Genomic DNA, 14730 nt, shown 5'->3' with positions numbered 1-14730 from the left:
CTAACCTAACCTAGCTTTTTTTGGCTACCTAACCTAACCTAACCTATAAATATAGGTTAGGTTAGGTTAGGTAGGGTTGGTTAAGTTCGGTCATATATCTACGTTAATTTTAACTCCAATAAAAAAAAATTGACCTCATACATAGAGAAAAGGGTTGCTTTATCATTTCATAAGAAAAAAATTATAGTAAATATATTAATTCAGGAAAACTTGGCTTATTAGGCAAATCGGGCCTTGAATAGTAGGCTGAGAAGTGAGTTCTGGCTACTAGGTACGACATATATATATATATATATATATATATATATATATGTCGTACCTAGTAGCCAGAACTCACTTCTCAGCCTACTATTCAAGGCCCGATTTGCCTAATAAGCCAAGTTTTCCTTAATTAATTTATTTACTATAATTTTTTTCTTATGAAATGATAAAGCTACCCTTTTCACTATGTATGAGGTCAATTTTTTTTTATTGGAGTTAAAATTAACGTAGATATATAACCGAACCTAACCAACCCTACCTAACCTAACCTAACCTATATATATAGGTAAGGTTAGGTTAGGTAGCCAAAAAAAGCTAGGTTAGGTTAGGTTAGGTAGGTTAGGTAGACGAAAAAACATTAATTCATGAAAACTTGGCTTATTAGGCAAATCGGGCCTTGCATAGTAGGCTGAGAAGTGCGTTCTGGCTACTAGGTACGACATATATATATATATATATATATATATATATATATATATATATATATATATATATATATATATATGTCGTACCTAATAGCCAGAACGCACTTCTCAGCCTACTATGCAAGGCCCGATTTGCCTAATAAGCCAAGTTTTGATGAATTAATTGATTTTCGACTACCTAACCTAACCTAACCTAACTTTTTCGGCTACCTAACCAAACCTAACCTATAAAGATAGGTTAGGTTAGGTTAGGTAGGGTTGGTTAGGTTCGGTCATATATCTACGTTAATTTTAACTCCAATAAAAAAAAATGACCTCATACATAATGAAATGGGTAGCTTTATCATTTCATAACAAAAAAATTAGAAAAAATATATTAATTCAGGAAAACTTGGCTTATTAGGCAAATCGGGCCTTGAATAGTAGGCCAAAAAGTGAGTTCTGGCTACTAGGTACGACATATATATATATATATATATATATGTCGTACCTAATAGCCAGAACGCACTTCTCAGCCTAATATTCAAGGCCCGATTTGCCTAATAAGCCAAGTTTTCATGAATTAATGTTCTTTCGTCTACCTAACCTACCTAACCTAACCTAACCTAACTTTTTTCGGCTACCTAACCTAACCTTACCTATAAATATAGGTTAGGTTAGGTTAGGAAGGGTTGGTTTGGTTCGGTCATATATCTACGTTAATTTTAACTCCAATAAAAAAAAATTGACCTCATACACAGAGAAAAGGGTTGCTTTATCATTTCATAAGAAAAAAATTATAGTAAATATATTAATTCAGGAAAACTTGGCTTATTAGGCAAATCGGGCCTTGAATAGTAGGCTGAGAAGTGAGTTCTGGCTACTAGGTACGACATATATATATATATATATATATATATATATATATATATATATATATATGTCGTACCTAGTAGCCAGAACTCACTTCTCAGCCTACTATGCAAGGCCCGATTTGCCTAATAAGCCAAGTTTTCATGAATTAATGTTTTTTCGACTACCTAACCTACCTAACCTAACCTAACCTAACATTTTCGGCTACGTAACCTAACCTAACCTATAAAGACAGGTTAGGTTAGGTTAGGTAGGTTTGGTTAGGTTCGGTCATATATCTATGTTAATTTTAACTCCAATAAAAAAAATTGACCTCATACATAATGAAATGGGTAGCTTTATCATTTCATAAGAAAAAAATTAGAGAAAATACATTAATTCATGAAAACTTGGCTTATTAGGCAAATCGGGCCTTGTATAGTAGGCTGAGAAGTGCGTTCTGGCTACTAGGTACGACATATATATATATATATATATATATATATATATATATATATATATATATATATATATATATATATATATGTCGTACCTAGTAGCCAGAACGCACTTCTCAGCCTACTATGCAAGGCCCGATTTGCCTAATAAGCCAAGTTTTCATGAATTAATGTTTTTTTCGACTACCTAACCTACCTAACCTAACCTAACCTAACATTTTCGGCTACCTAACCTAACCTAACCTATAAAGATAGGTTAGGTTAGGTTAGGTAGGGTTGGTTAGGTTCGGTCATATATCTGTATTAATTTTAACTCCAATTAAAAAAAATTGACCTCATACATAATGAAATGGGTAGCTTTATCATTTCATAAGAAAAAAATAGAGAAAATATATTAATTCATGAAAATTTGGCTTATTAGGCAAATCGGGCCTTGCATAGTAGGCTGAGAAGTGCATTCTGGCTACTAGGTACGACATATATATATATATATCATATTTATGGATGTTCGTTTAAACATTATCCTGGGATTCAAATGATCTAATATCTCTCTCTCTCTCTCTCTCTCTCTCTCTCTCTCTCTCTCTCTCTCTCTCTCTCTCTCTCTCTCTCTCTCTCTCTCTCTCTCTCTCTCTCTCTCTCTTTCTCTCTCTCTCTCTCTCTCTCTCTCTCTCTCTCTCTCTCTCTCTCTCTCTCTCTCTCTCTCTCTCTCTCTCTCTCTCTCTCTCTCTCTCTCTCTCTCTCTCTCTCTCTCTCTCTCTCTCTCTCTTTCTCTCTCTCTCTCTCTCTCTCTCTCTCTCTCTCTCTCTCTCTCTCTCTCTCTCTCTCTCTCTCTCTCTCTCTCTCTCTCTCTCTCTCTCTCTCTCCATTAACGTCTCTGATGCTTTTAAAGTCAACTCACCAGCGACATTCTAAACTTTTAACGAAATTTTCAAGTAATTTTTGAGCCTCCGTGGAGCGGACGGCTGTGACGAGGCCCTGGCCCCTATTTAAGCTGCACTGATTGACTATTGATCCAGCAGAATCTTGGTTTTGAATGGTCAGAATATGAGAGTGGGGGGCTGCCCCTCAACCATCCCTCTCCACAAGCACCGTGCGTCCATCAACCGTCGAGGAATTGGTGGAAGGAGTCTGTCACTCTGTCAATTAGTCTGTCTGTCACGGTGAGCTACTTAGCCTGTCTACTGTCAAGGTTCTCCAAGCACAGGGCAGATCTTGTCTGGAGAGTCATGATAAATAAATAGGATTTATTTATCAAGAGTCTCTTTTTTTTATTCTAGTTTTGACTCTTGTATTTATTTATCCTGATTCTCTTTCTCTATTCTGAGCCGCTCACCTTGCTGGTACTCAACCCCCGCGGTGTTCTTTAAAAAAAAAAAAAAGGACTTTTGTGTTGAGTATTAAATGGTGTTCTTCAAGAGGTGAAAACGTTCATGACGTTGTGAAGATCGCGGTGTTATCTGTTCTCTACTCTGTGGTTTTTGCTGAACTTTATCTATTGGTTTTGTTTACACTTTACTAGTGGTTTCTATATACTTTACCAGTGGTTTCTATATACTTTACCAGTGGTTTCTATATACTTTACCAGTGGTTTCTATACACTTTATATAGTGATTTGTAAACATTCTATTCATTAGTTTCTCTTCACTTTACAAGGTGGTTTCTAAACACTTTATCAAGTGGTTTCTTAACAGTTTCAATGGTTTCTCAACATTTTTTTCAATGGTTTCTCTCTTCGCGCAATATAAATTAAACTCATTAATTTACAACCATATCTGTTCTCCCATCATCAGTTATGGTTGTTCTTCTTTAAATAAATTCTTTTATTTTTTTTACTGAAGCTAATTTACAACTAATTTTTTACATTTTAATTTAATTTCATAACTACAACAAAATTGTTCACCAGGCAGTGATAATTAGTTCTCCATTGAACAGGTCATGTTGTTCTCTAACGCGTGTTCTCGTGTTCTCCCCGGCAGACGGAGCAGTTCACGGTGCTGTGGATGCTCTTCATCTCCATCGTGGTGGGGAACGTGGCTGTGATCGCCGCCCTCATGCTCTCTAAGACCAGAAAGTCCAGGACCAACTTCTTCATCATGCACCTGGCGCTGGCTGGTGAGTTCCCTCCACCTGGCTGGTGAGTTCCCGCCACCTGGCTGGTGAGTTCCCTCCACCTGGCTGGTGAGTTCCCGCCACCTGGCGCTGGCTGGTGAGTTCCCTCCACCTGGCTGGTGAGTTCCCTCCACCTGGCTGGTGAGTTCCCGCCACCTGGCGCTTGCTGGTGAGTTCCCTTCACCTGGCTGGTGAGTTCCCTCCACCAGGCTGGTGAGTTCCCGCCACCTGGCGCTGGCTGGTGAGTTCCCTCCACCTGGCTGGTGAGTTCCCTCCACCAGGCTGGTGAGTTCCCGCCACCTGGCGCTTGCTGGTGAGTTCCCTTCACCTGGCTGGTGAGTTCCCGCCACCTGGCTGGTGAGTTCCCGCCACCTGGCGCTTGCTGGTGAGTTCCCTTCACCTGGCTGGTGAGTTCCCGCCACCTGGCTGGTGAGTTCCCTCCACCTGGCCCAGTTGGACACTTCACACCCCTAAGGGTAATGTTCTTTTTTATTGAGTCACAAGAGAGGACACCCGGAGTCGCTCAGGAGACGGGGGGGGGGGGGGCTACATCTTCACTATACACCATCTTCCTCACTGTAACTATATTCACTACCCTGAAACCATCATCATCATCACGATATTTTGCACCCTTCATCACCTTGCCTACCCTTCATCACCATACTTTTCCTTCTCCATATTCACTACCTTTCACCACCTTTCCTACCCTTCTTCACCATATTCCCTACCCTACCCTTCACCATATTCCCTTCATCACTGTAACCATCTTCACTGCACATATGACCAATTAACACTTGCTCATGTAGAGATTAATATGTCGAGTGAATATTAGGAAAGATGGAGTCTGGGTATTTAGTGATATTGGAAATTAGGATCATTTTTTCCATTTCAAGCGAAAGGAAGACATGAAGATCGACTATCCGACCAGCCTGTGAACATCCCCGAACAACCAACAGTCACCCTGCGAACTTTGATGAGGCTACTCTCAAAGTGTCTGGCCTCCGTCTTTAAGAAGACAGACAGACAGACAGACAGACATTTTATCGCTATAGATAATTCCAGTATCAGGTGCTCTCCAGTCTTGGACTCGCTTCTCCTTTCCCCAGCACCAGCAGCACCAGCAGTAGCAGCAGCAGCAGCAGCAGCAGCAGCACCAGCAGCAGCTGCAGCAGAAGCCGGGGAGGACTTCTCTTTGATCCCAAGGACGACCTCTTTGATACCAAGAGGTCGTCCTCTTGGTACCAAAGGACCACCCTGCCTCCCTCTCTGGTGATCCTACCAGCACGCTCTGGGATGCTCAAGAAACACAATGTCACTATAAGAAGTTCCTTCTCTCAGCTTCCTGGCAGCACAACCTCGCTCCGCAAGGGCTGCCATGCGAGTCCTTATTTTCCCGCCACAGGGAACTGCGCCTGCGCACCTGCTCCCCTTTGATGGTGCTCTCCCATTGGTTAAACTCTTTGCCTGATGAGCTCTCATTGGCTCTTCCAAGTAGATCCCCCTTCTGATTTTATGGTAATTTAAAGCATCAAAGATATCAACTGGTTAGTTAGAATCCTACATTTTAAAACATTTCAGAACATTTCAAAACATTCCAGAACATTTCAAAACATTCTATAACATTCCAGATCATTTCAAAACATTCCAGAACATTTCAAAACATTTCAGAACATTCCAGAACATTTCAAAACATTCCAGAACATTTCAAAACATTTCAGAACATTCCAGAACATTTCAAAACATTCCAGAACATTTCAAAACATTTCAGAACATTCCAGAACATTTCAAAACATTCCAGAACATTCCGTAATAATTACAATAAAATGGTTTACAACCCACCACACAAGTAGCAAGTCTTCCTTGTAGACATACAGGAAGTATAATATATGACAGAAACAGTTAGATCAATAATTCTTGCACAAGTCTTAATTTTTTTATGTTCACTTGACAAGAAAACTGAAAAATGAACTTCTTAAAGTTCCTTTTTACAATGAACTTTATCATTGTTCATTAAAATCATTGTAAAAATGAACTTCCTAAAGTTCATTTTTATAATTTGACCTGAAGCTAAGAAATGCTTTTCTTTAAGACTTTCAACATTTCTGAATATCAGAGGTGAAGTGGATACAAGTTAGATTGATGATTGATGAAGCTTAAGCCACCCAAGAGGTGGCACGGGCATGAATAGCCCGTAAATACAAGTTAGCTGCAGAAACTTTAATATATATCCCCAAGAATTATGAGGTGAAGTGAGGTACGTGTTACCCAGTCGATGAGAATTGGGGCCCGGGAGCTGGATACTCTGCCTGAGGTCTTAAGAATGGTAGAAATACCAGAGTTAAAACTTGCCGTTCATATTTGGATGAGTGTTTAATGTGTAGTGCTTCGCCAATCTCTAATCTTCTAATGTCGAGATATCTGTCGATTATTTTTGGTTTTGTTCAGGATATTTCTGGTAATGGACTGGTTGTGTGAGTGTTTTTTTGCGACATCTGCACTACACACCAACCATCTTCACTGCTCAATTCTTGTTGGAAGTTTGGTCTAGTGTTTTTTCAAGGTAAAATTGTTCCTTGGCTCTTTCCTATACCGCCTTCCCTACCCTTCACCGCCTTGCCTATCCTTCACCTTCTTTCTTACCCCTCTTACCACCTTTCCAAACCGTCACCATCATCTCTATTCTTCACCAGTTTTCTTTCATCACTGTTACCATCTTCAATTCACACTCATGGGTTGGTGAGAGACATATGGCAATTGTGTGAAGGATCTTCAGGTCCAGCAGGGAAGGTCCTTGTGTGTATATATAGCCCTTTGACGATTAGATTAGATTATGTAAAGTCAGGTTAGCTCAGTTTATGATAGATTATGTGAGCTGAGGTTAGGATAGATTACGTTATGTTAGGTTATTCTAGATTAGATTAGGATAGCTTGAGCTAGGTCTAGTTAAGTTTGGATAAATTAGGTTAAGTTTGGTTGGGTTAAGTTAGATTAGAATAATATTTTAATAATGATTAAATTAGGTTTTGTTAGGTTAGCTTAGAATTGGATAGGATGGGTTAAGGTAAGTTAGATTAGATTAAGTTGAGTTAGATTAGGTTTGGTTATGTTAGATTAAGTTAGGATGTTAGGTACCTAACTTCGTCCGTTGCCAGGCTAACAATAAGCAATAATCTCCTATGACCCACTTTCCTCTACCGCTTTGTCCCTGCATGTCGCATGAAGATCATATCATGAGCCAGTGTATCAGACGTGCCAATTATGCCATTAATCATCTCCCCAAGATAACACACACACCATCCTCCTGCTAGTTACATGCCAACAGTCCTTCTCCTGGCACCTAACTGTAAGGCCTCATCCTGCAACGATGATAAATGGCACTTCTGGCACTTCTTCCTCCTCGTCAAACACGACATTCCTGGTAGTTAAAGTCATCGATGCAATTCAACAGTTTCTGACATCTAGGAAACGTCTCGTGTCTCCGCTGGTCTTTAATGTCACATCTTGATATCCAGTTTATAATTTACATGCAAATACCTTTGCAGGATCTCCTCTCTGTCCGCCCAATAGTGGAGGTGCCTTGACCAGAGGTTACTAATGCAGGCGCTACATACCGCGCCGTCTCGATTTTAGTGTTGATTTGCTCTTAATTTCCCAATACACAGAGAGAGAGAGAGAGAGAGAGAGAGAGAGAGAGAGAGAGAGAGAGAGAGAGAGAGAGAGAGAGAGAGCTATGGAGCAGAATCCGAGAGCCACTCATTAGGAAACAACGTTCCCCAGGGTAGTATGCTTGGCCCTCTGCTGTGGAATGTCTATTTCAACGATCAACTTCGTCACATTCCTGAAGCTTAATCCTATGTTGATGACTGCACTCTAACCTTCATATACAGAAAGGAAGAAATGCCAACTGCTGCAAGAATCATCAATCGTCAACTTTTAGCGATTTCTACCTGGGGTAGGAGATGACAGGTCGCAGGTACCAGTAGTTGCCATCCGTAGCACTTGGCTCTCAACCATCAACAGTCTCATGCTAGAAGTGCCTTTCTCAAGAACATCACTCCATAAGCGAGCATTCACACCTAGGCTGACACACATCTGGAACTTGTTCGCTCAACAGGTTAATTCACGGGAGATCAGATCAACTGATTACATGAAGGCTCTGGCACACAGTTGGCTACAGGCTCATCCTGTTCCTTATATGATTGTTACCTAATGTTGTTAATGAATAAAGGTTATTTCTTCTGATGCATATAAAAGGTTCATGAAATAAATTGGCCTCTAGAAGTAGGTGTCGACTTAGCTGAGTAAGTATTACAACTCTTGCTTGCAGTTTCACCAGGTTCCTTTATGATAGTCCCCTTTGTGATAGTTTCCAAGTACATTATCATGAAATAAATGAGTTTCTAGGAGCAAGCTTCAGATGAGCTGAGGTAGGATAACAGCTCTTGCTTGCATTTTCACTATGTACGCCATTTGACAGCCCTTATGAACCCTAGTCTTAGTTTAAAAAAAAAAAAAGGCACCTTAGCAAGGCACCACAAGAGGTTTCTTGCTCAACAGGCTTCGTCAAGCACAACATTTTTAGCTGTTTTCCTAAAATGTCTTGAAAACTTTTCTTTCTAAATCTTTATTAATAGTTTTATAATAAAGTGCTTCTGAGGGAGCTTACGTATGGTAAAGTTTCTTGAGCGAGATTGTTTGCTTCAGTTTAAAAAAAATGAGTTTGCAAGTTAAAGAGTTTGTAAAGAAAAATTTGTAATTCTATCATTGTTTAGAGAAACTTGTAGGGGAAGTAGAGGTAATTGTGTAAATAAAATAAGGACAACGGTGAGAGTTAAAGTGGTTGACTAGCGTCAGAAGGCTTATGTGACACCTAGAGAATGGAATATGTCTGTCCTCTACTCTTTGGCCACTATTGCAGCTTCACCAGCCACACGCAAGTGCTCTACGAGTTCTAAGATGATATTATTACGTCAAATAAACAACGTTGTGCACTAAATTGAAGCGGCCATAGTATTTGAAGAGGGAAGGATGCAGATGGAGGGGAAGTGAGGCATAGATGAACTACTTCTGTCAGTGTTTTCGACAGTGTTTCTTGTAACTCTTCCTCTTTATTCGTCATGTCATCTGCACTCGCGTAAATGAGTTGAGTTATAGTCATATCTGCAGGGCAGCTTCGGCTTTGAAGAAGGGTGGGTGTAGTGGATGCAGTTGTTCCGTGTGCAGTGTTGATAGGGGTAATGGGTGAGTGGTGATCAAGTCTCTGCGTGTGGTGGGCTGTCTGGCCGACCTGGCCAGCCTCCCTGTTATACTCTGTTCTTCTCTGTTACCTGGCTTGCTGCTTTTTACTCACTGTTTTTTGGCATTTCGTGGTTTCCTAGATTTCTTTCATACCTTCATTCCCTGATTTCTTTGCTTCCTTCCTGTCTTCATATGAGAAATTCAGATTTGTGGCATTTTTTCTCCATCTCTCCAACTCCAGTTTTGTTCTGCCATTGGATTATTCTTTTTAAAGATAATTTTTACTGATCGATTCCTTTCAGTTTGGAAACTTTATAGCCTTCAGTAATATTCTATTTTCATGGTTGACTCTCTGGCTTGAATTCGGTGGAGAATTTATGTATTTTCAGTGTGTATGTGGGTGTGCGAGAGTGGCTGTCTGTACACACACTCATTCAACACACTCTCGCTGGAGGTTGAAGTGGAGCAGCTTTGAGCAGAAATTATATAAATATATTTTAATGTGAACACACACACTCTTGATGAAGAGCTGCAGAGGATATGTGGTGAGAGTTTGTTAAGTATTGTACAAACTGGTTGCTAAGATCTTCTCTCAGGTTACGGTCAAGCTCTTGGACCTGCTCTCTCTCTCTCTCTCTCTCTCTCTCTCTCTCTCTCTCTCTCTCTCTCTCTCTCTCTCTCTCTCTCTCTCTCTCTCTCTCTCTCTCTCTCTCTCTCTCTCTCTCTCCCCCCATCGTAGGTCAGTCACACCACTGTATGACCCAAATGCAACAACAGTCAGGCAGTGTTGTAGCTTCATGCAATAGAAGCAAAGATAGGCGTATCCAGCCCGCGGCTCTCGCCTCAACACCACACCATGGGATTTACCTCTTGAAAATCTGACTATTATTTCCGACAGGTCTTAAGTCGGAGTTTGCGATGTCCGTCGGTTTGCAGGTGTGTGTGTGTGTGTGTGTGTGTGTGTGTGTGTGTGTGTGTGTGTGTGTGTGTGTGTGTGTGTGTGTGTGTGTGTGTGTGTGTGTGTGTGTGTACTCACCTATTTGAACTCCCCTATTTGTACCTGCAGGATTGAGATCTAGCTCTTGCAATCCGCTTTCTTTTCTATGTGTGAGTGCGGGCGTGCGTGCGTGCCTGCGTGTGTATCCTTCTGTCAGTATGCGCCAGTTGGCAGCTGTTGCAAAAGTGAAGAAGAAAGGCAATTTTGGCTTCACATCTGTGCTTAAGGAAAAAAGAAACAGGAAACAGCTGCTGGTACAGAAAATGAGTCTTACGGAGAAGAGGAGAACACAGACTTTAAGTCAACTATGTTTATCTGAAAATCTCGTAGAAATATAACGAGTTACTGTGCTAATAAGCGCTAAGATTATTTCTGTATTCCGGAAAATACCGTTTTTCGTTTTTTGTTTAAGACTTCGTCCGACTTTTTCGTTTTTTGTTTAAGACTTGGCCGAGCGCTGCTTGAGCAGGTGATGAGATACGAATAATTGCCATTCGTACTGAACTATAAATTGAAGTAATTGAGAACTATAAAACTTATACAGCAACTAAGTCTGGGATTAATACGTGTATATTTTCTATATACAGAGTTATTCCACCTACTCTTCTTCTGTGTGATCTTCTGTGTGATCTTCTGTGTGATCTTCTGTGTGATCTTCTGTGTGATCTTCTGTGTGATCTTCTGTGTGATCTTCTGTGTGATCTTCTGTGTGATCTTCAGTGTGATCTTCTGTGTGATCTTCTGTGTGATCTTCTGTGTGATCTTCTGTGTGATCTTCTGTGTGATCTTCTCTGTGATCTTTTCTGTGATCTTCTGAGTGATCTTCTGTGTGATCTTCTGTGTGATCTTCAGTGTGATCTTCTGTGTGATCTTCTGAGTGATCTTCTGTGTTATCTTCTGTGTGATCTTCTGTGTGATCTTCTGTGAGATCTTCTGTGTGATCTTCTGTGTGATCTTCTGTGTTATCTTCTGTGTGATCTTCTGTGTGATCTTCTGTGTGATCTTCTGTGTGATCTTCTGTGTGATCTTCTGTGTGATCTTCAGTGTGATCTTCTGTGTGATCTTCTGTGTGATCTTCTGTGTGATCTTCTGTGTGATCTTCAGTGTGATCTTCTGTGTGATCTTCTGTGTGATCTTCTCTGTGATCTTTTCTGTGATCTTCTGAGTGATCTTCTGTGTGATCTTCTGTGTGATCTTCAGTGTGATCTTCTGTGTGATCTTCTGAGTGATCTGTGTTATCTTCTGTGTGATCTTCTGTGTGATCTTCTGTGAGATCTTCTGTGTGATCTTCTGTGTGATCTTCTGTGTGATCGTCTGAGTGATCTTCTGTGTTATCTTCTGTGTGATCTTCTGTGAGATCTTCTGTGTGATCTTCTGTGTGATCTTCTGTGAGATCTTCTGTGTGATCTTCTGTGTGATCTTCTGAGTGATCTTCTGTATGATCTTCTGTGAGATCTTCTGTGTGATCTTCTGTGTGATCTTCTGTGTGATCTTCTGTGTGATCTTCTGAGTGATCTTCTGTATGATCTTCTGTGTGATCTTCTGTGAGATCTTCTGTGTGATCTTCTGTGTGATCTTCTGAGTGATCTTCTGTATGATCTTCTGTGTGATCTTCTGTGTGACTTTCTCTGTGACCTCAGAGACCTTCTCTGTGATCTTCTGTGTGATCTTCTGTGAGATCTTCTGTGTGATCTTCTGTGTGATCTTCTGAGTGATCTTCTGTATGATCTTCTGTGTGATCTTCTGTGTGACTTTCTCTGTGACCTCAGAGACCTTCTCTGTGATCTTCTGTGTGACCTTCTCTGTGACCTTCTCAGTGACCTTCTCAGAGACCTTCTCTGTGATCTTCCGTGTGATCTTCTGTGTGATCTTCTCTGTGATCTTCTTTGTGATCTTCTCTGTGATCTGTGTGACCTTCTCTGTGATCTTCTCTGTGACCTTCTCTGTGATCTTCTGTGTGATCTTCTGTGTGACCTTCTCTGTGACCTTCTCAGTAACCTTCTCAGTGACCTTCTCAGTGACCTTTTCTGTGATCTGTGTGACCTTCTCTGTGACCTGTGTGACCTTCTCAGTGACCTTCTCAGTGACCTGTGTGACCTTCTCAGAGACCTTCTCTGTGACCTGTATGACCTTCTCTGTGACCTGTGTGACCTTCTCAGTGACCTTATCTGGGACCCTCTCAGTGACCTTATCTGTGACCTTCTCTGTGACCTGTGTGACCTTCTCAGTGACCTTATCTGTGGCCTTCTCAGTGACCTTATCTGTGACCTTCTCAGTGACCTTATCTGTGACCTCAGTGACCTTCTCAGTGACCTTATCTGTGACCTCAGTGACCTTCTCAGTGACCTTATCTGTGACCTCAGTGACCTTCTCTGTGACCTATGTGACCTTCTCAGTGACCTCAGTGACCTTCTGTGTGACCTTCTCAGTGACCTTCTCAGTGACCTTCTGTGTGACCTTCTCAGTGACCTTCTGTGTGACCTTCTCAGTGACCTTCTGTGTGACCTTCTCAGTGACCTTCTCAGTGACCTTCTGTGTGACCTTCTCTGTGACCTGTGTGACCTTCTCAGTGACCTTCTCAGTGACCTTCTGTGTGACCTTCTCAGTGACCTTCTGTGTGACCTTCTCAGTGACCTTCTCAGTGACCTTCTGTGTGACCTTCTCTGTGACCTTCTCTGTGACCTTTGTGACCTTCTCTGTGACCTTCTGTGTGACCTTCTGTGTGACCTGTGTGACCTCAGTGACCTTCTCAGTGACCTTCTGTGTGACCTTCTAAGTGACCTTCTGTGTGACCTTCTCTGTGACCTTCTCAGTGACCTTCTGTGTGACCTTCTCTGTGACCTTCTGTGTGACCTTCTCAGTGACCGTCTGTGTGACCTTCTGTGTGACCTTCTCTGTGACCTTTGTGACCTTCTCTGTGACCTTCTGTGTGACCTTTGTGACCTTCTCTGTGACCTTCTGTGTGACCTACTTGCTTGCTAACTTTGAAGCAACTATCATCTCTAAAATCAACTCTAAAGCTATTCCCGTGACTTGTGTTGATAGAGATTGCACAAAAATTAGATTCCACACAACTTCGTGCAATCTTAATGGTTTCCAACTCTGCAACTATTTGCGTAGAGAAGGACTTATATTGTTTATGACTTGGGGGGCTTGCTGTATCCGTGAGGGTGACTTCGACCTGGTGACATCTGGCCTGTGATGATGTGATGCAGTGATGACGTCCAGAAGTCTCGACCACATCTGACATCTCTTGTGGTGAACACGTTCACGCATCTTTATTTGAACTCCAGTCATTTTGCGACTGAATTTGCATCCTGGATAGATCTATAGAAGAGACCCGTTGTTGTCAACAGAGCGAGAGATAGAGGACTACTGTTAATATTTCTATATGAACTCTCTCTCTCTCTCTCTCTCTCTCTCTCTCTCTCTCTCTCTCTCTCTCTCTCTCTCTCTCTCTCTCTCTCTCTCTCTCTCTCTCTCTCTCTCTCTCTCTCTCTCTCTCTCTCTCTCACCCTCGCTTTCTCACACTCTCTCTCTCTTTCTCACACACACAAAGGTTGACAGCTGAGAGGCTTTACCAAAGAGCCAAAGCTCAACCCCCGCTAGCACAACTAGGTGAGTATACATGTACACACACACACACACACACAGACACACACACACACAGACACACACACACACACACACACACACACACACATACACACACACACACACACACACACACACACACACACACACACACACACACACACACACACACACACACACACACACACACACACACACACACACATGCAAGACTAATAAAAAGAGACAGATCGGGGTTACACTGTGAGGCATTGCAAACGGATTGAACACACTCCAGAGTGGTCTGAAAATGGTTTGCTAGAATTTAACCCAGCCAAATGCAAACGTAGAAGAATTGGGACAAGAGTGCCAAGGTCAGTAGAGCAGTACAGGATGAAGCTAAGACAAATTCTTCTATCAGAAAAGGAGAGCGACCTGGTAGCATACATAACCCCAAATCTGATGCCAGAATCTCACATTAGCATAATAATACCAGGTGCGTACTGGCCAACATCAGTGTATCCTTCAGAAACTTGGACAAAGGGACTTTCCCGGCCCTAAATACAGCAAAGGTGAGACCCACTCCGGAATTTGCGTCCCCAACATGGATCATTTACTTGAGAATAGACCATGATTTGGACAAAAGGTCCAAAGATATGCAACGAGACTCGCTTTGGATCTGAAGGGATTGAGCTGTGAGGAGAATAAAAGAGAACGCAAGACTGAGAGAACGGAATCTTACCACACTGCAGGAAAGGTGAGATAGGGGGGACATGATAACGACATATAAGATTCAACGGAAAATGGACAAGTAAGCAGCATAGTTCAATGCTAG

At 41.6% G+C, this 14730-nt stretch overlaps 1 protein-coding gene across 4 annotated transcripts in view; it reads left to right on the top strand.

Moving 5' to 3' along the window:
- Nucleotides 1–3888: 3888 nt before the first annotated feature.
- Nucleotides 3889–14730, top strand: part of LOC123769473 (cardioacceleratory peptide receptor) — a 46767-nt gene continuing 35925 nt past the window's right edge. For 2 of the 4 annotated variants that reach the window (XM_045760776.2, XM_069335292.1), the window contains exon 1: nucleotides 3893–4090. In XM_045760776.2, coding sequence (XP_045616732.1) covers nucleotides 3979–4090 — 112 coding nt within the window. In that variant the 5' untranslated portion in view covers nucleotides 3893–3978. Of the gene's footprint in view, nucleotides 4091–14730 lie in introns of all 4 variants that reach the window. The other 2 variants (XM_069335226.1, XM_069335191.1) reach the window with 2 other exon arrangements.

The sequence above is a fragment of the Procambarus clarkii genome, chromosome 1 (genome assembly GCF_040958095.1).
Source record: "Procambarus clarkii isolate CNS0578487 chromosome 1, FALCON_Pclarkii_2.0, whole genome shotgun sequence".
Lineage (NCBI taxonomy): Eukaryota > Metazoa > Arthropoda > Malacostraca > Decapoda > Cambaridae > Procambarus > Procambarus clarkii.
The sequence above is the reverse complement of the archived record's forward strand: the minus strand, read 5'-3'. Positions and strand labels throughout refer to the sequence as shown.